This window comes from Carassius gibelio, chromosome A1 (genome assembly GCF_023724105.1).
Source record: "Carassius gibelio isolate Cgi1373 ecotype wild population from Czech Republic chromosome A1, carGib1.2-hapl.c, whole genome shotgun sequence".
Taxonomy (NCBI): Eukaryota; Metazoa; Chordata; class Actinopteri; order Cypriniformes; family Cyprinidae; genus Carassius; species Carassius gibelio.
The window spans coordinates 17,740,787-17,764,898 of record NC_068371.1 but is presented as its reverse complement, the minus strand read 5'-3'; the positions used below and the strand labels follow the sequence as shown (position 1 = coordinate 17,764,898).

At 35.5% G+C, this 24,112-nt stretch overlaps 1 protein-coding gene across 1 annotated transcript in view; it reads left to right on the top strand.

Annotated features, from left to right (window-relative positions):
• Positions 1-3,067: 3,067 nt before the first annotated feature.
• LOC127999682 (A disintegrin and metalloproteinase with thrombospondin motifs 5) overlaps positions 3,068-24,112 on the top strand; it is a 31,130-nt gene continuing 10,085 nt past the window's right edge. Inside the window, exons 1-5 of the mRNA XM_052592244.1 lie at positions 3,068-4,256; positions 18,511-18,643; positions 18,717-18,884; positions 20,389-20,672; positions 23,434-23,617. Of these exons, the coding sequence (XP_052448204.1) occupies positions 3,318-4,256; positions 18,511-18,643; positions 18,717-18,884; positions 20,389-20,672; positions 23,434-23,617 (1,708 nt within the window). The 5' untranslated portion in view covers positions 3,068-3,317. The remainder of the gene's footprint in view (positions 4,257-18,510; positions 18,644-18,716; positions 18,885-20,388; positions 20,673-23,433; positions 23,618-24,112) is intronic.

The window sequence follows — 24,112 nt, the reverse complement described above, 5'->3', positions numbered from 1 at the left end:
TTGAGAATTCAGAGATCGACGAGACTTTCCTGACCTGAATAATTTGTCACACTGCGCATACGTGAAATGCGTTAAAAAATTGGACGTAATTAACAACTAATTAACATCTTTAACGCGCTATTTTTGACAGCCCTACTCAAAATGTAATATGAACAAAACGAATATGAACATATTCACTGGTAAAGGTGAAGGGGAGTAGCTTGAAGATGTTTCAAAATCACTTGACATCACCCAACGTTCCTCTGGAGGCAAAACGTCCTCTTAGGCTTCGGCTATGGCTCTAGGGTTGTTGTGAAGGTAGGGGCGGAGCATAGAGACTATGCCGTTTCTCGTTTGTTACTCTAGAGTAGACCAATTCACTTTATTGAGGCATACTGCCCCCATCTGGTATGGAATGTGGAGTATGACTTGATTTTTTTTGCCAGACATGACAGATGGCACCTTTAATGCATTCAAGCATTGTTAGCACCATGTCCTATTATTTGAGCTACAGTACTGGTAGAAAGCCGCATGAACATCCTGCAAAACATCTTTTTTTTATAGCACATACAAAAGAAAGACATACAAGTTTGAAATAATATGACAGTGATTAAATGATATCAGAATTGAAATTTATTTAATGACTAGATCTTTAAGTTATAGTAAATGCACACTATTGCCTACAGATAAACGCTGTGATACAGGTACACATACTATATGTGATGAGAGAGAGAATCCCAGTAACCTGCATGTCTGCTGTTTCTTACTAAACACTATTACATGACTCAGCTTAAGTAAACAAACACTAAGCAGGAGATCCGTGAAGTGTTGGATCTTATATAAAAAGCAGAATGCAATTTTGCTCTGTGTGCAATTTTTGAATAGCGACACATATTACGCAACACCCAAATCCAGTGTCTGACAGCACTGGCACAAAACCACCAGCATGCCTGAAGATGTAATAAATAGTCTCTTAACGCCACATAATTCTGATGAATATCTGTCAGATTGCACAAACATGAACATACATGCTGACTTTATTGCCCCATTCATTGATGCTTCTATTCTTGATGCAGCATGAATTATCCATCAACTCAAAGCTCAAGTCATCATATGTGAGTTTGGAGAAGAAGAAAGTGCCTTATTTAATAATTAAAATAATGTTACTCAACGACCGGGAGCTACAGCTTTGAAAGCTTTGAGGTCCATCCTTTACTTGCCCTCATGTTATTCCAAACACATATAACTATCTTTACAACAGCTCTAGTTCATAGACATCCAAAAAATCTGAGTTATTTCATTATAACAGATAATTTTATAGTTTTATTAGTTTTACTATTTAATTTTGATTTTAATTAAAGTTTTGGTCATTTTGTTGTACTTTTTTGTAATTGTCATTTGTGTGTGTGTGTGTGTGTGTGTGTGTGTGTGTGTGTGTGTGTGTGTGTGTGTGTGTGTGTGTGTGTGCGTGTGTGTGTGTGTGTGTGTATGTGTATACAAACACAAACACAAACAAATGAGTGTGTGTGAGTGTTGAGGCAATAAAAAATTACAATCTGCACTAAAATTACAATCTGTTATGTCTTTAGCAAGCATTTAGCTTAACTTAACCAGCCACTCCTTACACGAACCTTGTTACATTAGCTAAAAGTCCAATGATACTATATGATTAGTAATAAACATTTACAAATGATGAATGGTTTAAACTTTAGATTGGCTACTGCAAAACATGAACAAATTATTAATAAATGATAAGTAAATGTGTTTGGATGAACTGTCCCTTTAAGACAGTGTTGTTTGTGCTGTTGTTGTTGTGATGATGATGTCATAACACAGTGCTGGAATGAGCCTGATAGCAGAATGAACTGGTGTGCACAATACTCAGTGTTCTGTGTCAGTGGTGTCATTGCCTGTGGCGGCTGATGCACTATTGAACAGGGTTTCCCAGTAGCGGATTCCCTCCATGATGTCACGTTACTGTTCGGTCTCTACCTCATGTTCTGTCGAGATTCACCCAGTACTGTATGTACAGATAATAACAACCGAACCCTTCAGTCTTCAGATAATTTTCACTGATTTCATCAAACCCATTAGACAGGTATTATTGAAGACTGATTTATCTTATCATCTGTAACAAATAGCAAGCGATGTGTGTCAGGCAGTAGATTATTCTGTTTAAGATCAATTGACAGAAAAGCATCAAAACAGTAGAGTGCATTTAACTCATGTTTTATATTTATAGTCGTGTGATGCTTTGTATGACAAACAGATACTAATTTAAGTCATTGTTTCCTGAAAATATTTTTTTCCACATTTTTATGGAGGACATTTTAACATTACTAGTTTGTTTATTAACAGCTCTTGTAAGGTTAAAATAAGTCATCACTATGTTGATTTAAATCATTAAATCAGTTTTGTTGTGCAAGATTTGATGCCAGTTACATCACATGTCTTTTTTTTTTCAGTAAATAATGAATTACGTTTATTTCAGTTTCTTACACAAATCATAACATGACTTCAGAAGACGTTAAATATACTGTAATGCACAAGTTACATACACTACTGCTATGATTTCATGATGCTTTATGTCTTTTTATAGAGCTTAACAGCATTTTCCCCCACTGCCCATTCACTTCCATTATATGGTAAAGTAGACATCTGTCAGGACATTTTAAACATCGCCCAGTTATTAAATTATCAGCTGTTGTAAGATTAAGGAAAGTTGTGCATGACTTTGAGTCAGTTTTGTGTCCCTCGGAAACCAAAGACAACATGAGGATTATGGAACACAGTCCTTAGTTGACTTTGCATTGATTCAGGCACATAAACACATGCAGAATTATAACACATGCAACCATATCAGTACGCAGTGTTAATATAAAATAATAGTGCGTTTTCATGACGTGATGGCTTTAGTAGATTTGAAGCTGGTTTATGGGCATTTCAAATGCACAGCACTTGTTTCGCTATGTTTGTGAGGACATTTTCAAACATTTGACCCCTAACAACGACAGAGAGAGAGAGAGAGAGAGAGTAGGGAAAGAATGAGAAGAGGAGGTCTGGAGTGGAGAGCGAGCGCAAAGGGGCAGGACTCTCTCTCTCTTTCTCTCTCTCTGGTGCTTTTAAGAGGAAACTTTGTGATTTGTTCTTCAAGTTCACTTTAGTTCTCGTTCCTCTCTCATCCAGCCTTCATGTGTTTATTTCCGTGACTCGTGAGATGCGCACCGGGACTCGTGGATCAGTACGGCTCGAATTCCCCACGCAAGTAATTTTAAAGCTTTATCTCGGATCGTAATGTTTCCAGAAGTTTTCTGCACCGTACTGAACTACATGGAATAATGTGGCAGATTGTTTTTCTGTGTTGCGCTCTGGACGGTTCCTTTGCGTTCAGCGCGTTCCGTCCACCTGCAAACGCGTCTCTGCTCGCACCTGCCCGGGGCATCGTGCGCATTGTGGATCGGATTTATCACGGGGGAGGAAAAGCCGGTTACCTTCTGTACATGGATGAGCAGCGCTTTCAGCTGGATATGGAGCGGGACGAGTCTATACTGTCTCATCACTTTGGTTTGAACGTGGACGCGCTGCCTCCGCGTCGGGAATGCGTTTACCGCGGCACCGTCAATTCAAACACAGAGTCACTTGCGGTATTCAATCTGTGTGGCGGCGGACTTAATGGATTTTTCGCGGTCGACCACGCGCGATACACCATCACGCCGCTCATTCGGGCGAAAGGGCACGAAAATGACCTGCACATAGTCGAGGACACCGACGCGACGCGCGCTCTCCACTATTACACCCGCGAGAGTTTCAGTTTCGAAGCGATGCCCGCGCGGCACAGCTGCGGCACGCGTAACCGCAAAACGCGCAGTCATAAAAAGCGGAAACGTGAGGATGCGCGCGGACGCAGATTGTGGACGAAGTTTGTGAAGCCCGATGCGCTGACTCGATTCAAACGCTCTGTGTCTCGCGCGCGGCACGTGGAGCTGCTGCTGGTCGCGGATGCTTCCATGACGAAGAAATATGGGAAGGACCTGCAGCATTACCTGTTGACACTGGCGTCCATCGCGTCCAAACTCTACGGGCACGCCAGCATAGAGAATCCCATCCGTTTGTCTGTGGTTAAAGTCGTGATTCTGTCTGAGAACGAAAAGGGGATCGAAGTGTCCAAAAACGCCGCCGCGACGCTCAAGAGCTTCTGTAAGTGGCAGAACCAGCAGAACCCACTGGATGACGATCATCAGCATCACCATGACGCGGCGATCCTCTTCACCAGGCAGGTAAAAACAGAAATATTCGCGTCGGTCACGCGCATCAGCCTTGCCCTTATGAAAAATAACCATGGTTTTATTATAGTAAAACTGTAGTAACCCATGCTTTTTTTTAGCATTTTGACTACCATTTTTATAACCACAGATTTACTACAAATACCATGGTTATACTATGGTTAATTTAGCAAAACCATGGTTCATTTGTGGTTACAATGGATTAACTATAGAAACCATGTTTTTTTGTTTTTTTTGGTTTTATGTGTAGTAAAACCATGGTTAATTTTCGTAAGGGTGGTGTACACTATTTACATTGTTAGTGATGGAGATGCGTGTGCGCAGATACAAACGAGCCTCATGAATTTCATTACACTGTTTTATTTGTCCCAAAGCATCGCCATGTTTTTCCATCACTGTGCCATTTGCTTTGAACTAAGTGACCTTACAGAAGTAGTCTGGTATAGTGGTATACTTTTGAATACTTTGGTATTTGGAAATATTAACATGGTACTCCCACCATGGTCGTTTTTGTTTCAACCAGCCGTTCTCAACCTTTTCGACTCACCAACCCGCTACTGTCCAACTCATTTTTAAAGACTTCCATTTCCTTTTCCTTTTCAATTTTCTATAGTTTTGTACAATTATACTATTTTGTAGCATTTAAAATTAAGTTTGGATTGTAATATTTTTGTTTTGTTTTTGCATTTTAATTAAATTTACGTTATTTTTAATTTAATAAAAAATATTCAGATGTTTATAACTAGAATTTTTGTTGTTATAATTGTTTGATTTTATGAAATATGTCTCTTGTTTATAGCATTTTAATTAAGTTTGAATTATTTTTAATATAATTAAATTATTTTAATTATATTTTCATTGTTTAAATTATTTTGATAAAGTTAAATATTTTGTGTTTTTAACATTTTAATTAATTGACAAATTATATATATATATATATATATATATATATATATATATATATATATATATATATATATATATATATAGCATTTTAATTAAAGGGTTAGTTTACCCAAAAATGAAAATTAGCCCATAAATTACTCACCCTCAAGTCATCCAAGGTGTATATGACTTTCTTCTTTCAGACGAATTATATTGAAAATTTTCGTTTTTGGGTGAACTAACCTTTAAGGTTTTTTGTTTTTAATATAATTGATATGCATTGGTAAACTTTTAATTAAAACTTTAAATTATCTTGATATAATGTTGTTTGTGTGTGTGTGTGTGTGTGTGTGTGTGTGAGTGTGTGTGTTTGTTTATAGCATTTTAATTAAGTTTTAATTACTTAATATAATTCAATAATTCAAAGTCATATCTTGGTCCCGCCCCCCTGAATTAAACAAAGAATTAAAGAATTAAAAAACTCACCATAGTACTACTAAGGTATTTTAAAAAGTAACTTTTAATTCCATATAAATGTTATGGTACATGGAATTCATAACCAGGATATATTTCAGAGTACCATTACCACCTGATACCATCAAATCTCAGTGCACAGCAGTTTGTGTGTGTGAGAGTGACCAGGTCAGCTGGATTCGATCATATGTCAACTACTGTGGGAACGTCAGTCTCTCTCCCTCCCCGTTCCACAGTGAACTGTAAAATTGTTTCCTTTGTTGCTGTTTTTTTAGGCAGGCGTCTTCGTATTCCCTTCCAAGTCCCCTGACTAGTGTGTGTCTTCATGCAGTGTGTCTGTGCACATTCACACAGGACGCTCTCGAGATCTAAGTGCCATGAACCACAGCAGAGAGCTGTGAGGAAAATCAGCACATGAAAGCCATACCGGCCTGGAGACCACACTCATTTCGCCCCTCACAAATTTCACAGTAAAGCGCTGGCTCTGTGCCTCTCACTCAACTACCGCACTTGTGGTTTGGAGCTTGTTGTGTTTCCAGACGAGGCTTATGGTGCATGTAAGTCATGCAAGGTTTTGTTTTCTGGAGTACTGCTGCAACTCATCAGTAGCTTTGTCTTGTTTTCTAGTTAAAAACTAACTAATAATCCCTAAAACAAGATCAGTTTGCATGGTAACCAAGATTTCAATATGTATCCTGAATATGATTTTAAAATTGTTAACATTAGTTAATGCATTTGGTGTCATGAACCAGAGCTATCATAGTTAACTAAAACTATAACCAAAAAAAAAAAAAAAAAAATTCATTACTTGAAATTAATGTTAACTGAAATTAAATTAAATTAAAAAGTAAACATTTTATTTTAGCTAATTTTCGTGTGTACTAAAATAATTACAGCTAAAACTGAAATATAAATTAATTATAAAAAAAACTATGTAGACATTCAAAAATGCTTATAATTAAAAACAATAAAAAAAGTTACTTGACATTTATTAAATGTTATCTGAAATAATATAAAAATAACTTAAATGTATTTTATTTAAGCTAGCTGCCAACGTTACATTAATCATTTTGATTTATTATTTGATTATTTAAGTTTAAATATTAAAATGAAAAAAGTTTATTATTAAAAACAATACCTATTTAAAAAAAGATAAAACATACAACAAAATCAATTAAAATGAAATGAAACTAAGAATACAATATAATTAGTTAAAAATATACAATATTAAACACTATTGTTTTTTATTCACTTTAATATTAATTTTATACAACAGTTAAAAATATGTACAGGTACATCTAAAAAAAATAAGAATATCATGGAAAAGTTATTTATTTTTAGTAATTTAATTAAAAAAAGCAAACTTTCTTATATTCTAGATTTATTGAACATAAACTGAAATTTTACGAAAATAAAAATTTCAGTATCTCAAAAAATTAGTAAACTCTTTCTCACAGATCAATCAAAAAAGATTTACAAAACAGAAATATCTCCAGAGATCTCCAAAGAAGGTTTAATTATGCACTCAACACCTGGGTGGGGCCTCCAGATCTTGATTTCCAAATTAAATGCTAAATTTACTTTAATCTGAAAACAGGACTTTGGATCACTGAGCAACAGTCCTGTTATTTTTCTCCTTACCCCGGGTGAAATGCTTCTGACATTTTTTCTGGGTCATTAGTGGCTTGATTATAGAAATGTGACAGCTGTAGGCCTTTTCCTGAAGAGGTCTGAGTGTGGTGACTCTTGATGCTGACTCCGGCTTCAGTCCACTCCTTGTGAAGTTCTCCCAAGTTCTTGAATCGTCTTTTCCTGACAATCTTCCCAGGGCTGTGGTCATTCCTGTTGCTTGTAGACTTTTTCCTAACACACTTTTTCCTTCCAGTCAACTTTCTATGAATATATTTTGATACAGCACTCTGTAAACTGCCTGCCCTTTCAGCAATGTCCTTCTGTGGCTTACCCTCCTTGTAGAGGGTGTCGCCTTCTGGACAACTGTCAAGTCAGTAGTCTTTCCCATTATTGTGACTTCATGTTCTAAACTCGCCCAAAAGGTACCCAGTATTTATACTTAAAATTAATCAGACTTATTAAGCTCAAAATGGAATATTAAAATTTTTTGAGATACTGAATTTGTAATTTTCCTATGATGTAAGTCGTAACGTCGTAATCAGAATTAAAAATAAATAAATACAATTAAATTACAAAAAATAAAGAACTTTTCCATAATATTCAATTTTGATGCACCTGTATACTAAAGTATGCATAAATTCCCATGACCTGGATTAATTAACTTTTAAAGGGGGGTGAAATGCTCGTTTTCACTCAATATCCTGTTAATCTTGAGTACCTATAGAGTAGTACTGCATCCTTCATAACTCCAAAAAGTCTTTAGTTTTATTATATTCATAAGAGAAAGACTGTACCAATTTTTCCCGGAAAAACACGAGTGACTGGAGGCGTGACGTGTGGGCGGAGCTAAAGAATCACGAGCGCGAGTAGGCTTTTGCGTTGAGAGAGTTTGGAAGCTGTGACATTACCGTGAGGAAAAAAACATCCAAAACAAACCATGGCTAACAGTCAGATTCAGCGTATATTTATGATCGAGAATCAGATCCAGAGGCTGAAATTTAACAAGAGCAGCATCAGCAACGACGTCTCTATGTGGTATGTACTGAAACTGTATATATTTGTTTAGCGGTTTTGGAAAATGACTAAGTTCCACTTTATGTCGTCTTTTTTTTTTTTTTAAGCTGTACATGTGGAAAGTGCAGTTTGATGACAACATCGCATGTTGTTTACTTGATGTACTTACGCGCCGATAGCTAAGTTAACAACACAGAGATATTTGAAGCAGTTTTACTCACCGCATGCGGTTTCAACACACGATCGTGACCCTTTTTCGTTGGGACCGCATTATCCTTAAGAAATAAACGATGTGCAAATCCGGCGTCAAACTGGGCCTTGTTTGTAAAACAAGCATCTTCGAAATGCAGGGAACAAACAAAAACACTTGCACAACTCCGTTGATGCTCTGTAAAAATAAACTCCATCCACTAGTCTCTTAATGCTGTTTTTTTTTTTTTGGCAATCTGTGCAGGGTTGTCTTGCCCTGGCAACCAAAAACACACTTCTTTTGTGACTTTTCGCGACGCTCTCGCTCTGATCAGTGAATGTCTCTCCTCTGCTCCACGGGAGCGCGCGCTCTTCCGGCAGAAGTGCCCTTAGGACCCATATAAGGAAATTCCACTCCATCTAACGTCACACAGAGCCATACTCGAAAAAATTTTTCCGAAACTTGTGACAAACCGGAAGGAGTATTTTTGGAACAGAAATACTCCTTCAAACTTACAACTTAATTTTTGAAACTTTGTCCATGTTTAGCATGGGAATCCAACTCTTTAACAGTGTAAAAAACTCAGTATGCATGAAATAGCATTTCACCCCCCCTTTGAAGTATTGATATCTAATGCATCAATTAGTGAACCTTATTCCAAAGTGTTACCAAGAAATCATATTTTGAGTGATGTTTACAGGCAGTTTAAAAGGGATAGTTCACCCAAAAACTTAAAGAAATTTTACTCTCCTTCAGCCCATCCAAGATTTGGATGATTCATGTAGACAAATTTGGAGAAATGTAGCATTGCATCACTTGCTCACCAATGGATCCTCTGCAGTGAATGGGTGCCATCAGAATGACCAATGTGATTTCCAGTACGTCATTAGAAACAAACAAACACACAACAAACAAACAAACAAACAAACAAAAATATACCATTCATTGTGGTTGAAACAAACTAGCTAGTTAAGACTGTTTCCCGAAAACGGTCACATCTCCATCGTTTGAACCACATTAGTTCAAGAACAAGGGCCATTGTTAATGCCGTCACATGCATGTGGTGCAGGAATAACTATTTAACCAATTAGACATCTCATAAGATGTTGCTTTATTGAACATGACACCTGATGACTAATTAACTATGTTTTGTTCCCTGTTATTTTGCTTTATTTGATGTTGGATTCATCGCGGGTTCCCTCTTCCGCAATACTCCAGGATTCCCTTCTCTTCGAAAACGGCGCATTTAGTTGACAAGCAAATATACATAATTAAAAAGTATTTTTTATTAAGATAGAATGTAATATATAGATTGCACTGCATGTTAGCTTCCCTAATGTTCCCAAGAGCATATTTATTTAAGCCCATATCCCTTGCTAACCACAGGTCGAGAGCTTTGCGACACTGTTTGCGAATGTTCAATTGAACTATGGTATCCGGGAAACACAGAATCGTTGAACTATGTGGGTAACGACAGAACTTGCGACCATAGTTGGCTAACGATGCTTTTGGGAAACGCACCCCAGAACAGTTCTAAATAAATATGTGGGGGGATTTCGATGTGACAGGAAAATGGGATTCATGGGAGGAAGCATTTTTAATGGATTATGGATGGTTTGAAGTTTCGTTCTGACAGCACCCATTCACTGCAGAGGAACCACTGGTGAGCAAGTGATGGAATGTAAAATTTCCCCAAATCTGTTCCCATGAAGTAACTCAGTTTTCACTTGTGGTTGAACTATTCCTTTAACTACATAACTATTTCCTCCAGCAGCAGAATTGTGACTGGCATTCATTCCCAGCTGCCCTCGGTTGGCATCTGTAAGTGCTGCTGACGTTGTTTCCCTCTCACAAGGGCCACCACACCAGATTCCACAGAGAATTGTAGCTTTTGTTGGCAGCGTCTGAAGGGTGGACGAGCCAGCGGAGTCTTTCCTCTAGTGGTGTGGAGTCTGACACACCTGGTGGCGTACAGTGTGTGTATAAGAGTGTGTGGTTGTGAAGTACACCATGTCAACAAGCCATGATGGGCAGCAGAGGCCCACAGACACCTACTGAGAGCTCTGAAATGCCTCCAAACCGGAATACAAAGGCTAAGAAATAACCAAAGCATCATTTCCTCTCTGCTGCTGCTGCACAAAGCTTCCTCTGCCTCATGACTAAGACTGATTCTAGATATTTGTTAGAGAAAAAATATTTGTCGAAAAAGAAATATATATATTTTTTTTTTTTCAAAATCTGTATGACTTACTTTCGTCTGTGGAACAAAAAGGAGAAGTTTAGCAGAATATTTGCGTTGCTTTATTTCCAAACAACAAAAGTGTTTACAGAGAATCATCAAAAAGGGAAAAAAACATATCTATATGCTCTACAAGTGTTCTTCTTATGCCACTGTGGTTAGTGGATTTCCTAAGTTACTAGCCACTCAGCATTTTCACTGGCCACAATTTTGTTGTCAGAAAATATGTTTTATGTCATTAAAGTTGACTATGGTGTGCTAAAATGTACTTGCACTAGAACCTTACAACCCTTTTAAGTGTAAATTACTGCTGTACACACCCAAATCAAGACCTCATGAATTGTAAAACACTGACACAAATCATCAAATATTTAGGTCTAATAAAGTTGTGTGTAAAGCTCCCTTTTTATGAAAACATGCAGTCTAAGACATAAAAAGAGTAGCTTCTTATTGCAATAAATGTGGTGGATGGGTGCATAACATTAATTCAAAAGAGAAAAACAACAAACAAAACAAAAAAAACTAGAAAGAGAAACACTGTTTAAATATTTATTAACAACATGCAGAGTAGAAAAAATGTCTTCTAGAAGCAAACAGCATAGAAGAACACATTCATTTTGTCTTTCAGCTTTTCACCACCGTACATCCTACAGTCAGAGCAGTTCATTATTCTCTTTGCTGATCATATACCAGCCATTCTCAACCTGACTTCCATTTTCTTCTCTTTGTTTCCATATTTACACAGGGTATCTGAAGGTTTTTTTAAATACATTTTTAAGAGCTACACAAATAACAAAGAATACCGTATGAGCAGAGTAGGCTAATATATTAAAATGGAAAATTACATGATTTACATTTCAGACAAAGGTTTTCACAAAAACAAAAAGTTTTATAAAATGCTAAAATATAGCAGTTTGCCAGTAACGGCTGTATAAAAAGCAGATCTGCTTTCATCCCTGCTGACAAACAAACAAACAAACAAACCAGACTAAGCTGGTTGGCTGGTTTTAGCTAGTTTAAGCTGGGCTCCAAGCCTGGCCAAGCTGGTTTTATCTGGTTAGTTAGCTGCTTTCCAGCCTGACCAGCTAAAGAAGTGGTCAAAAACACTCTAAAACCACCAATGAACAGGTTTTAGTCCAGTTGTATTTTTTTTCAGCAGGGATAAACACTACTTTATGAGGCATTTAAGGTTTTAAATGGCCTTAAATTTGATGTCACTAAATTAGGACTTTTTAAGGCCACACTGAAACCCTGATTAAACCCTCCAAAGTGGCTTGTGAGAATTATTGTTTTACACGCCATTACTGAAGTCATTACTCACGCCGTTACATTGTGAGAACATTCCCTGTTAGCTGGGATTGCAACATGTTTGATATCATTGAGGCCAGGCACAGTTTACATTTTTGTACTTGGCAGATGTATTTCTTTGAAGCAATGTATGTTTCTTTCAAGGTGTGCATTTGATCAGTTCATGAATTCCCTGGGAAATTATATATTATATAGACCAGTGGCTCCAGGACATCAGCAGCCATTCGGCGCTCATGAACCCACTGAGAGCAGCCTTACCTCAGTCAGAGCAATAGTTTTGGCAGAGTCCAAAATATCCTCACATTATATTTTATGAAACTCCATTTGTATAAAACATTATGAAGATTAGCCGAAAGGCTCTTGATTTATTAACTGATAAGCTGTTTCCTCAAAAAAGCTGTTAATTCAGCGTAGTGAAGCCTCTTCTCCAATGACATCCATTGAAAAAAAAATGGCCTCTGGTCTCCTTTACCACGTACTGCCAAACCCAAAGCATTAGCATTAGCCATAAAAACATGTTTAGCTAAAGGTTGCAGGCTTGCCTTGACTTTACTGATTAGCTATTTGCTCTTTTACTCAGAAGACAGGACTTGTTGATAGAGCGGCCATATTGAGTGTCGCAATTTTCCCCCATTCAAAACTGAGTGAAACATCTTGGGGTAAATGAAAGTAAAGTACACAAACATCATTAAGATGCTTGTGTTTCTGAATAAATGAATCCGAAATTGATTTCATAAAATCATGAGTCTGTTTTGATTTACAGGTCAGAAACTATGGCTTACATGAATAAAAATCACAAACATGACACTTGTAAATTAAATAATTCATTATTTAATATATACAGATTTATCCATTAATATACATATTTTTTTATTCAAACAGATTATGAAAACCTAAATACAACGAGACTTGTTTTAAATATCATTATTTTGTGCATTTGGTGTAACAGAATATGTTGACATGCTTTAAAGTTAAAAAAGAAAACATTATTTTTCAAAAATTGTACATCATTGTAGGTCCTCTATGCCCTGCCTCTCTCAAACGTATCATTTTCAAAGCCCCTCCTTCCAACAAGCACAGTCTGCTCTGATTGGCCAGCTTACCCAGTGCATTGTGATTGGCCAAACACCACAACATGTTGGAAATCTAACCCCCTTTCCATAATTGCAAGCTTCAGCTTTCAGAGTAAATATCATGACAGTTAATAATGTAGTTATTTTTTACCATCAGTTCAAGCCCGAAAGGACAACAGAGTCGCGTGACAGACACAGTGATAATGCAGTACACAAGCCACAGTTAAGACAGCTGATGGTGTTCTATGATTTCTGACAGGCTGTTCACTCTGCTGTGATGAGACCCTGTTCCCCTCACACACACACACACACACACACACACATACACACACACACACACACACGTTACTCTGCGCTGCTCAAAAGTCCACATTTGAACAGTCAATAGCAAACACTTAAACTATTAGGAAAACATACTTACAGTCGCTGATTCAGAATTATTGCTAGATTGTCATAGCAAAGTCAGAATTTACTTTCTTTTTTTCTTTTTTTATAAATACCATTTGTGCTCAGCCAGCCTTGTACTCTAGGTTCACAAATGTGTCCATAAAATGTGTTACATCTGGGTTGTGTTGTTCTGTTGTAAACAAATCTTAACCAAACTAGGCCTTCTTCCTTTGCGTGAGCATTTGAGCGGCATTACACAAATATTTCCACATGGTGATGTAGACATGTGAGGGCGTGTTTGAATGAGCCACTTTAACCTGGGCCGAATCAGCCTTCTCTTTTAAATGCACAAAAAGCTACATAACAGAAAATGAAAAATAGAAATTGCATCATATGACCCCATTAATCATTTTTATTAGTTCTAACAAAAAAGCTTTTGCTCAAAAATTTTATATGTTTATAATTCTGCAAGTATAGTAGTTTTTTTTAAGTTAGGTATTTATAAAATACAATGATTATTTATTTATTTATTAAAATGTTTTATAGCATATAAGACACATAACCATTTTTATGGCTGGTACATTAGTTCACCTGCCCTTTTGAGCCTTTATACTGCTTGCACACACTATGTACTGTACACACAGTGGGTGTATGAATGTGTACAGACAGAGTAAATACTGTACAGTTTGTTCAGGAGTATGAGAGAGAGTTCATGTGTGATTTTTACATGTGATTTTATAAGACAAACATTTGTACATGTAGTCCTTCTTTCTGTTCATAATCATCCATGTTTGGTCTAATGTCTCCTGCAGTGATTTCTAACATATATGATCATGTTTGCAGTGTTCTCATGCGTCTCCACCACCGTCTGTCTGGGGCATTTCACACGTCTGGTGTTTCAGCTGCTATATGTTGACAGTTCACTGAAAACCTCTTGAGATATTCTGGATGCTCTGAATCCATCCGTCTGCACTCCCACTGTCCTAAATCCTTATGATCCATGCCAGCGTTGGGTAGCAACAGTCTGTGATCAGATCCGGCCTCGGCCGAGAAACTCTGCAGGATAAAGAATTTGTTTTTGACACAAGAGGAACTGATATATGACTGATATATTGAATATTATTTTGTTCAAGCAAACTGTTGATTTCAGGGATTTTCAGGATCTGAGATGTTAGAGGAACGGAACAGTATTATTTAATCCCATACAGCAAATAATCTATATTTTCAATAATATATTTAAATATAATGCAAAATATTAAAAAGGCCCAAAATATATTTGCTAAAATATATTTAAAAATCACTTCATACATTTCAATCCAAGAAAATGCATTAATTTAAAGTTAATTATAATTAACTAAAACTAAAACCATAAAATATTTAAAAAAAACTTAATAATAAAAATAAATGTTAACAATAAAATAAAATATAAAAAACTTAAAATTGTTTTATTTCACCTAATTGATAAGGCAAGATTTCTTATTTTACTCATTTAGTTTAACTTGACTAACATAATTAAAACTTAACCTGGTATATTACGGTTTATTTAAGTTTTGGTGTTAATTATTTAGTGTGTGTGTGTGTATATAAACACACACACAGACACAAATGACATAAAACAAAATTACTAAATATTTAACTAAATTTAACATGAAAACAGAAAAAAAAAAAATCTCAGCTACACTAAAAATAACACTGAATATGAGAAATATCCTAAGACATCTGATTTCGTAGATCCAAACAGGCCAGAATTGTCATGACTGAACCCCTTCACTCAGATCAGTACTGATGTTCCTCTCATCACTGAGCGACTTATGAGAACAGATCCCAGATCAGCAGCCCAAGGCCATATGTTTGCCATGTAAATCAGAACCAGGTGACAGAAACTCGCAGCATTGTAGAATCAAATATCCAGAGTCGTCTGCTCCTCCCGCTCGTCTTCCTGTCTGTCTGCATCGACATGTTTACTCAGAACCTTTGCCAAACGCGAAAGGCGTCAGGATATCAGCGTTCCTGTGTGTTTATCTACGTTTGCATGTGAGTTGATGTTCTGGACTGACCTGTGAGCACCCGGCACCTTATAACTTTTCGGATCATTTCTCAGTGCAAAAAGCCTTTCTTTTTCCAGTAAATGCATCGAAACATTGATTATGATTAGAAGACCATTTGCAGAAAATGTAGTAAGGGATTTTTTCTTCAGTTTTTGCATTTTTATTTATTTGTTTGTTTGTTTTTTGAGCTGAGATGATATTAAGTTCCATTTTGTGCTGTGACATATATCCAGCGTCTGATGTATGGATTACTGAAAATAAATAAATAAATTAATATGTAGGACAAGAGCTTGGTTTCAGTCCTTTTAGTAATATTTATATAATTTATAGTTTTTGTTAATATTTGGAATTCGATTTAAATTATACTTTTTTGTTTTGTTCTAATTTTAGTTTAATTTATTTCAATTAAATCATTAAAAAAATGTATTTTCATTATGCATTGTATTTATTTCAAGTCCTGCATATGTCAGACATGATAATTTGATTAAACATTTCTGGGTCAAAACATTGATTAAACATGAAATATGCATGATTGTTCAAAATAAAACCTACAGCATGCATTTAGAAAATTATTGCATTTACATTGATTGCCGAATTTACTCATTATTCCAACAAAACTGGTTTGTGTTTAAAATAAGAAAAATAAGTGTCAATGCAAAAAGGAATTTGTTGTTGTTGTTTTGTTTTTGTTGTGCTGCATGCATCTCTCAAAGTGATCTGTAGTTGAAATTTTCCCTCAATATTTCCCTCTTTTTCCAGCTCGTCCTTTGGACGAAGTATTTCCCTCAAAATAAGAATATATTTAAACAAAATAAAGTTTCCCGAAATATGTAATCCCCAGACAAGAATTCCTCAGAATTCAAGTTGCTCTATTAATTACTGTGGAAACTCAACATGCTTTTTAAAAGTTCTCAAGAAAATGTGTGTTGTTTTTTATGTGAAAAACATCCTTGTAACCATCCAGATGTTTCAAGCATCACGGCTGTGGGTTTTGCACAATGCAAACACTCACAGTCACTGCTGAACATGTATAAATCTACTAAGAATAAGACAAAAGATGAAAGCTGTAAGAATGATCAGTCATCGGTCATTTCTATACTCGTTAGGAGTATGTGAACGTGAGCTGTAGATGCGTGAGCTCAGGCTCTCTCCTGATTACACATTACACATGTGCTCCGCTGAGGTCATGAGCTAAACTCGTTCTCAAGCTGTTTACTGTGCCGGTTTTTATAAATGTGATCGTGTGTAGAGCAGCTTTCAGTCCAGGCTGTTTCCATGCACTCGCACTGAACCAGCAAACATCAGCCAGTCCGATTTGTGTGTCTGTCTGTGAGTCAGTGTTAATTGTTTTCATTAATTTAATCAGACCTAAAAATATACAAATGGAAGTTCGGTCAAGTATAAATAGTAGAAAATTAATGAGATTTTCAGGTTAGTGACATCAGGTCAGAAGACATTCTAAAAGCCAGGTATAAATAATATTTGGCAATGCTTAATAATCAGTTCACATTTCCAGAATCTGTAAAGTTTTCCACAGATTTGGGATGTCTTCGATCCATTATTATTGTAAATGTATTAAATATTAGACCTAATTTGTTCATGCTTTCATCTTGCAATTGTGAAAGCAGTGTAATATACTACTGTTTCCCTAATGTAATCAAATCTATTTTCATCTAATCTAATCTAACAAACAGTGTTGAATATTATGACTATTGTCAGCTCTGTCATGAGTTGTATTGCATAAAAGCATCTGCTAAATTAATAAATGTAAACAGAATTTATTTATTTATTTACATTTTTTATTTTTTTTTTGAACCGGGATAAAAAATAAAATAATAATCTTGTTAATTTAAAAATTAATTGAAATAAATCTGAAATAAAATATAACAAAAAAAATGTATATTGCTTAGGAAAATAACTAAATAAAATTTAAATTTAAGCACTAAAATTAATCATTTTAATTATTTTGTACAAAATGTATTAATTAGAGGCCAAGCCCTGAAGGGGTGTAGCCCCTATTGCTTTTGTATTATTATTATTATTATTATTACAGTGGCAGCCAACTTCCAACCAACTTGCAGTGGTGGTCCTGAATAGTGAGCTGAACTTTTGGGTCTCTAGGGCCATATAGCTCCACCACCAGTTCAAAATTTCCCTTTTCAAACAATTATATATTTTCAACACTTTGCTCTATGAAATTAAGTTAATCTGATCACTCTCCTCATGATGAACACATTCAACAGCTTACATGAAGACTTCGCCCATTACATTACATTTTGAAAAGTACAGTGTTCTGTTATTTTCGCTACTCCTCCTTGAAAATTTGTCCAGAATTTTGATATTCAGCTTTAATTAAAGATTATTTCAAACAACAGTCAAGCGAAATTAATCTTGGTATGCTTCATCAACACCGTGATGTAAGGGTCCATGCCCAATTTGGCAACAGGGCCACCAATGAAATATGAAATACAAAAAATATTGAATTATATTTCCATTACTCCTCCTACAAAGTTTGTCCAGTTTTGTTGAAAATCTGACTAAATGATCTTTGGAACGAGCTGCACAGAAATGACTGAACAGATTTTCGATATTTGCTACCATTCATGAGAAATACCTCATCAAATATACCATGCTTGTTTTTTTGTGTGTGTTTTTTTTTACTAATGCTAGCTAGCTTAGCATGCTAACCAGTTGCCATTTTATTTCTTGATTTCATTTTAGTAACTGTAGTACAATCAACATAAAATAATTAATAGGTTAATAAGTTAAAATAGTAAGTTAAATCTAAATAGTAAAAACTACAAAAGCTAATAACACAATTAGTAAAAAATTAAACTAAAAGCGAAAATGAAAATATAAAAATAAAAAGCTAATTTAAGAATATGAATAAAAACTAAACTAAATAATTAATACTAAAGTAACGCTGTTTGTGATGGTGTGAATGTAGGCAGGTGTGAGCAATGGGTCTGATGTCCCGTGTTGTTGCTGATGTGTGCAGGATCTGTGCGGTCATCACTCATGTGACACTCTGGGCATGGCTGACGTGGGAACCGTGTGTACACCAGAGAGGAGCTGTGCCATCATTGAGGATGACGGGCTGCACGCAGCTTTTACAGTGGCACATGAGATTGGTAAACACACACGCATGCATGAACATCTATGTGCACTCTAATGCAAGCTGATGACATCACTTCCTGTGTGCAGGGCATCTGCTGGGTCTGTCACATGACGACTCCAAGTTCTGCGAGGAGCAATTCGGCTCCACTGAAGACAAACGGCTAATGTCGTCCATCCTGACCTCCATCGACGCATCCAAACCCTGGAGCCGCTGCACGTCCGCCACCATCACAGACTTCTTCGATGATGGCAATGGTGAGAAAAACAATCATGTTTGAACATTGCTGCTCAAAATGACTGAGTTTGATGTTGCTTTTCTCAAACATATTGCAACATTTGGTAATGATTATAAGGCTAATTTCAAATTAGATTCAAAACTGAATCATGACATTTCTAACCAATATTAAAAAAATAAATACAAAACTCTGAACATTTACAAGAAAATTTCTTTGAGAATGTCTAAATATAAATCCGAATCCACAACTTCCAAAATTTAAATCTAAAAACAACTAAAATATATAAGCCTTTTTCAATTCAATTAAATTCAAGTTTATTTGTATAGCGCTTTTTACAATAGAAATCGTTACAAAGCAACTTTACAGAAAATTATGTTTCTACAATATTTAGCATTAGCTTATGGTGGTGACTGTCAGTTTGTGCACATTTGACAGGATCTTTAGAAAAAATGAATACAAGACGTAGTCAGCTAGACGACATTATTAATATCATTAATTAACAATTATTATATGATGCAGTCACACATGTAGCAATAATTTTATATAGAGCTCTATAGGATTCTAGTGGCTTAAACACTGGAATTGCATAAGTTCACTAATCTGACTTCAAAAAGTGCATTATAAAAGCATTGTCTCTGTTTTAACATTATTATTTAACATAATAATGCTATAATTATAAAATTATTAGACTTTTTTATGGGGGAAAAATATAATTATAATAATATAATAGTTCCTTGAAATTCCCTAAAAAATTTAAAATGAAAAATTCTAACTATTATTGAACAAAAATATAGTACAATGTCTTCACCGAAAATATATATTTTATATATAAGTTACATTTGAGGTGTCCGGTGACTTCTGACCACGAACACACAAAGTGTGACTCCCAAATGACAATACCAGGGGGTTAAAAATAAAGACATCTGCACAAATATGTTATTAGTAAGCAGCTTTTGACAATGTTTTTGATCTAAAATAGTAATAAAAAAGAAAAAGAAAAAGAAAGTAATAGTTTTATTCATCAAGGCTGCATTAAATTTATTAAAAGTGATGTTAAAGGCATTTATAATGTTAGAAAATTTTCAGTTTCAAATGAATGCTGTTCTTTTCAACTTTCTATTCATCAAACAGTCCTGAAAAATAAGATTTGGGAATCATGGCCCAAAATATGAAGCCGCACGATCAGCACTGATAATAATCAGAAATGTTTCTTGAAGAGCATTTCAGAATATTAGTCTGATTTCTGAAGGATCATGTGATAATTATGCTGAAAATTCGGCTTTGATCACAGGAATAAATTAGATTTTACAATACATTAACAAAGAAAACAACTAATTTGAATTGTAATAATATTTCACTTTTTTTTACTATATTTTGATCAAATAAATGCTGTCTTGGTAAGCAGAAAAGACTTCTTTCAAAACATAAAACATAAAAAAAAAAAAAAAAACGAAAATCAACATTTTGCACACGATTTGTCCATAATCATCCTGACATATGTCTCTTGTGGTTTGTGTGTGTAGCTGAGTGTCTGTTGGACACTCCTCGTCTGCCTCTCCTGGGTCCAGAGGAGTTGCCTGGTCAAAGTTATGATGCGGTTCAGCAATGCCATTTGGCCTTCGGGCCGGAGTACACTGTTTGTCCCGGGATGGATGTGTGCGCTCGTCTGTGGTGTGCCATCATCAGGAAGGGACAGATGGTGTGTCTGACCAAGAAACTGCCAGCTGTGGAAGGAACACCGTGTGGGAAGGGACGGATCTGTCTTCAGGGGAAATGTATGGACAAAACCCGAAAGAGACACTACTCGGTAAGAGCAGAGATTAAGATTGGTGTCAAATTAACAAATGTCTTGTTCGTCTTCATAATCTTTCATCTTAATGCCTTATACATTTCTATTTCATTTCGATGTCATGGGTTCCGCATATTTATCATCTTTTGAAAAATCAAGTCTCACAATATATATTGTTGAATAACCTTTTTCACTTTGAATAAGGTCACATTATGTTAGTAAAACAAATTGCAAATTGCATTTCATGTTTACTTGTTGAATTTCCATGCTGTTTTACATTGATCAGTGTTGATTTTGAGCTGCTCCAGTGTTATTTTAGTATTGGTTATATACTATTGTAGTTTTTATTAATAACTCAAATTAGCTTTTATTTTTATGTAATACATTTAAATATTGTTGTAAAAAGAAAATTTCATTTTGTTGTGTGCTTACTGCTTTTGTCATTTTTATCACTTTTTAATATATATAAATAGTTTTTATTTATTTTTATTTCAGTTTTAGGTTTGTATCTATTCTTATATACATAATATCTGGAATCAATTAATATTTTGCAAATATTTTATAATCAGGTCTTATTTTCATTTTAGTTAGAGTTTTTATGTACTTTGGCATTTTTTTTTTTTTTTTGATTTTGTATTTAAAAAATATTTAATATATATAAACATACAATAATAAACCTTTGTTTTTATCAAAAGTAAATCATAAGACCACATAAAATATAAAAAGGTGAAACAATTTATCCAGTTTAACATAATAAATGAACACTAATAAAATAAATTAACAAACTGACTCCAATATTTTTTCCCACATCATGCTAAAGTTTTACAGACTATGAGACATTCACACTTCCCATAAAGGATTGATTATGGTTCTTTTGTATTCCAAATATGATACTTGACTCTGAACTGCTGCTAAACATTATTCTTTTGTCTATAATATTCTGACCATTGGTGCCCCTCTCACACCTAGATTGCCTACACTTCATCATTTCATCATTGTTGTGTTGTGGGGATACACACGGCCGTCATGAGTCATGTTTACATTAAACTGCACCCCGCCTCCAGCAGCGCGGGGGTGTCGAAATATTACCGTCGCTCAGCCTTTTCGAACTTCTTTTTGCCCCCAAACGAAGAACGGAAACAAACTTTGTTTGAAGTATACCAGGGCCTTAATGATTCAATGAACCATTCATAAAGAACCATTTACTTCACTCCTAAATGAATCAGCCATTTGAACGAATCAAACGAATGAATAAATGACTCGATGACTTATTCATTAAGACATTTACCACCACCTACATGCAGTTTTAGTTTATTATTTAGAGTATCATTTCATTAAAGAAATAATTTAGTATTTTCATAGTAATAATAATAAAAATAAGAAAATAAATTATTAAAGTTGTAGTTCACCCAACCAAAAATCATAATTTTGTAAGGATGCTAGATGACCAAGGACATTAGAGATGTTTGTCCTGTTGAGCCTTTAAACAACTTGCTCTCATTTGTCCATTTGAATGGCACCCATTTTCTTACCACATCTGGTTTGCAGTGTTTCTCTGAGCTTCACCGAATTGATATTTCTCACCGCTGTCTCCTTCACATAACAAAACATAAAATCTGTGTTTCAAATGAGTTTCTTCGGTCCATTTCTGCAGTGCTCCACAATGTTTTCCAGTGAAGAGCATCTCAGTGGGTCTTCTACGTCTCTCATCATTTGCTCCAACTCTCCTGCACTTCTTCAAACACATCCATGAACCTCTCTCTCTTCTGCTTTCTCTCTCACTTCATCATATTGATTCCTCTTCAGCATTTCAATACGTTCACCTTCAGAATAACATCTACATAGTGTTCACTAGTGCCCTGGGTCTGTAAGATTTTTGAATTATTTAAGTCTCTTCTGCTCACCAAGGCTGCATTTATTTGATCAAAACTGCATTAAAAATGTTATTTATATATATATATATATATATATATATATATATATATATATATATATATATATATATATATATATGAAATATTATTACAATTTCAAATGAGTGCCTTCTATGTGCATATATTGCAGAATGTAATGTATTTCTGTGATCAAAGCTGAAAATAAATAAAAATCATTTTAACATTATAAATGGCTTTATTGTCACTTTGCGTCAAAAAAAATTGTGTTTATGGAAACATTAGGGGAATATTCAGTTTTATTGCCAGCATTAGACCAGATAACTTTGAATGAACATTCTATTAACATTACATAACTTTGAGAGAATCTTTCCAGAATGTTCCCTGTCAGCAGCTCAGACCGTCAGACATGTGAACCTAAAGCAGAGCACTTCTCTTAACAATATTGTCCTCCTGTGTCTAACTGTTCTGACCAAACTAGATTAGTATCAAACACATTTAAGTGCAGGAATTTCCCATCCTCTCGTCTAGCAGGGTATTTTAATCGGCGTCTCCGAGGTCATTAAGTATTTTAGAGACTTGTTTTAGTCCCGATGAAGAATGTTCCTCTTGTTTGAGCCCTCTACATGCATACACACCCTTCCTCTCTCTGAATGTCCAGCGTTCAGGTCTCAAACTCATTTTGGCTCTGAGCTTGTTTATTACGGGCCGGTGAATGATGTGCACACGTCTTCACATAAAACACGTGATTTTTTTCAACGGTTTAGCCCATTCATGTCAGTGAATTCCTCAGACATGATTCAGTGTGTTTTCAGTCTGCTCTTCTGATCTTATCTTCTGATTAATTTCCTCTGATAATCTTTCTGATTATCTCTGTCATGTCACAGACATCGAATCATGGCAGCTGGAGCTCCTGGGGTCCATGGAGTTCCTGTTCTCGCACGTGTGGCGGTGGGGTCCAGTTTGCACATCGTCTCTGTAATAACCCTCCACCCCGAAACAACGGCCGCTTCTGCACCGGGAAGAGAGCCGTCTACCGGTCTTGCAATGTCACGCCGTGCCCTTCAGCCAGTGAGTGCTTTTACTTAACAGTGCTTTTATCATTAAAGGGGTCATATGATGTGATTTAAAATTGTATTTTCTCTTTGGAGTGTTACAAGCTCTTGGTGCATAAAGAAGATCTGTGAAGTTGCAAAGACTGAAGTATCAAATACAAAGAGATATTCTTTTCAAAGTTAAGACTCTGCCACAACCCATGAAAGACTCATTCAAACACACACCCACATCTCTATGTCACTATGTGGAAATATTTGCGTAATGCCGCCACAGTGTTCCCACAAAAAAAGAAGGTGTGGTTTCAGTAAACACAGTTAGGGTTGAAGCAGCCGTGTTAGGGAGATGCTCTGTGTATCTATGCGAAAGCAAAAGCACTTTATTTGGCCTTCCGAAAGTAGATGCATTTAGGAATCTTTAAGATTAGTTACAACAGAACAGCAAAACATCTTATGGATGACGATTTCATGAACCTAGGATAGGAGGTAATTCTGACTTTTCTATAGCCCCTTT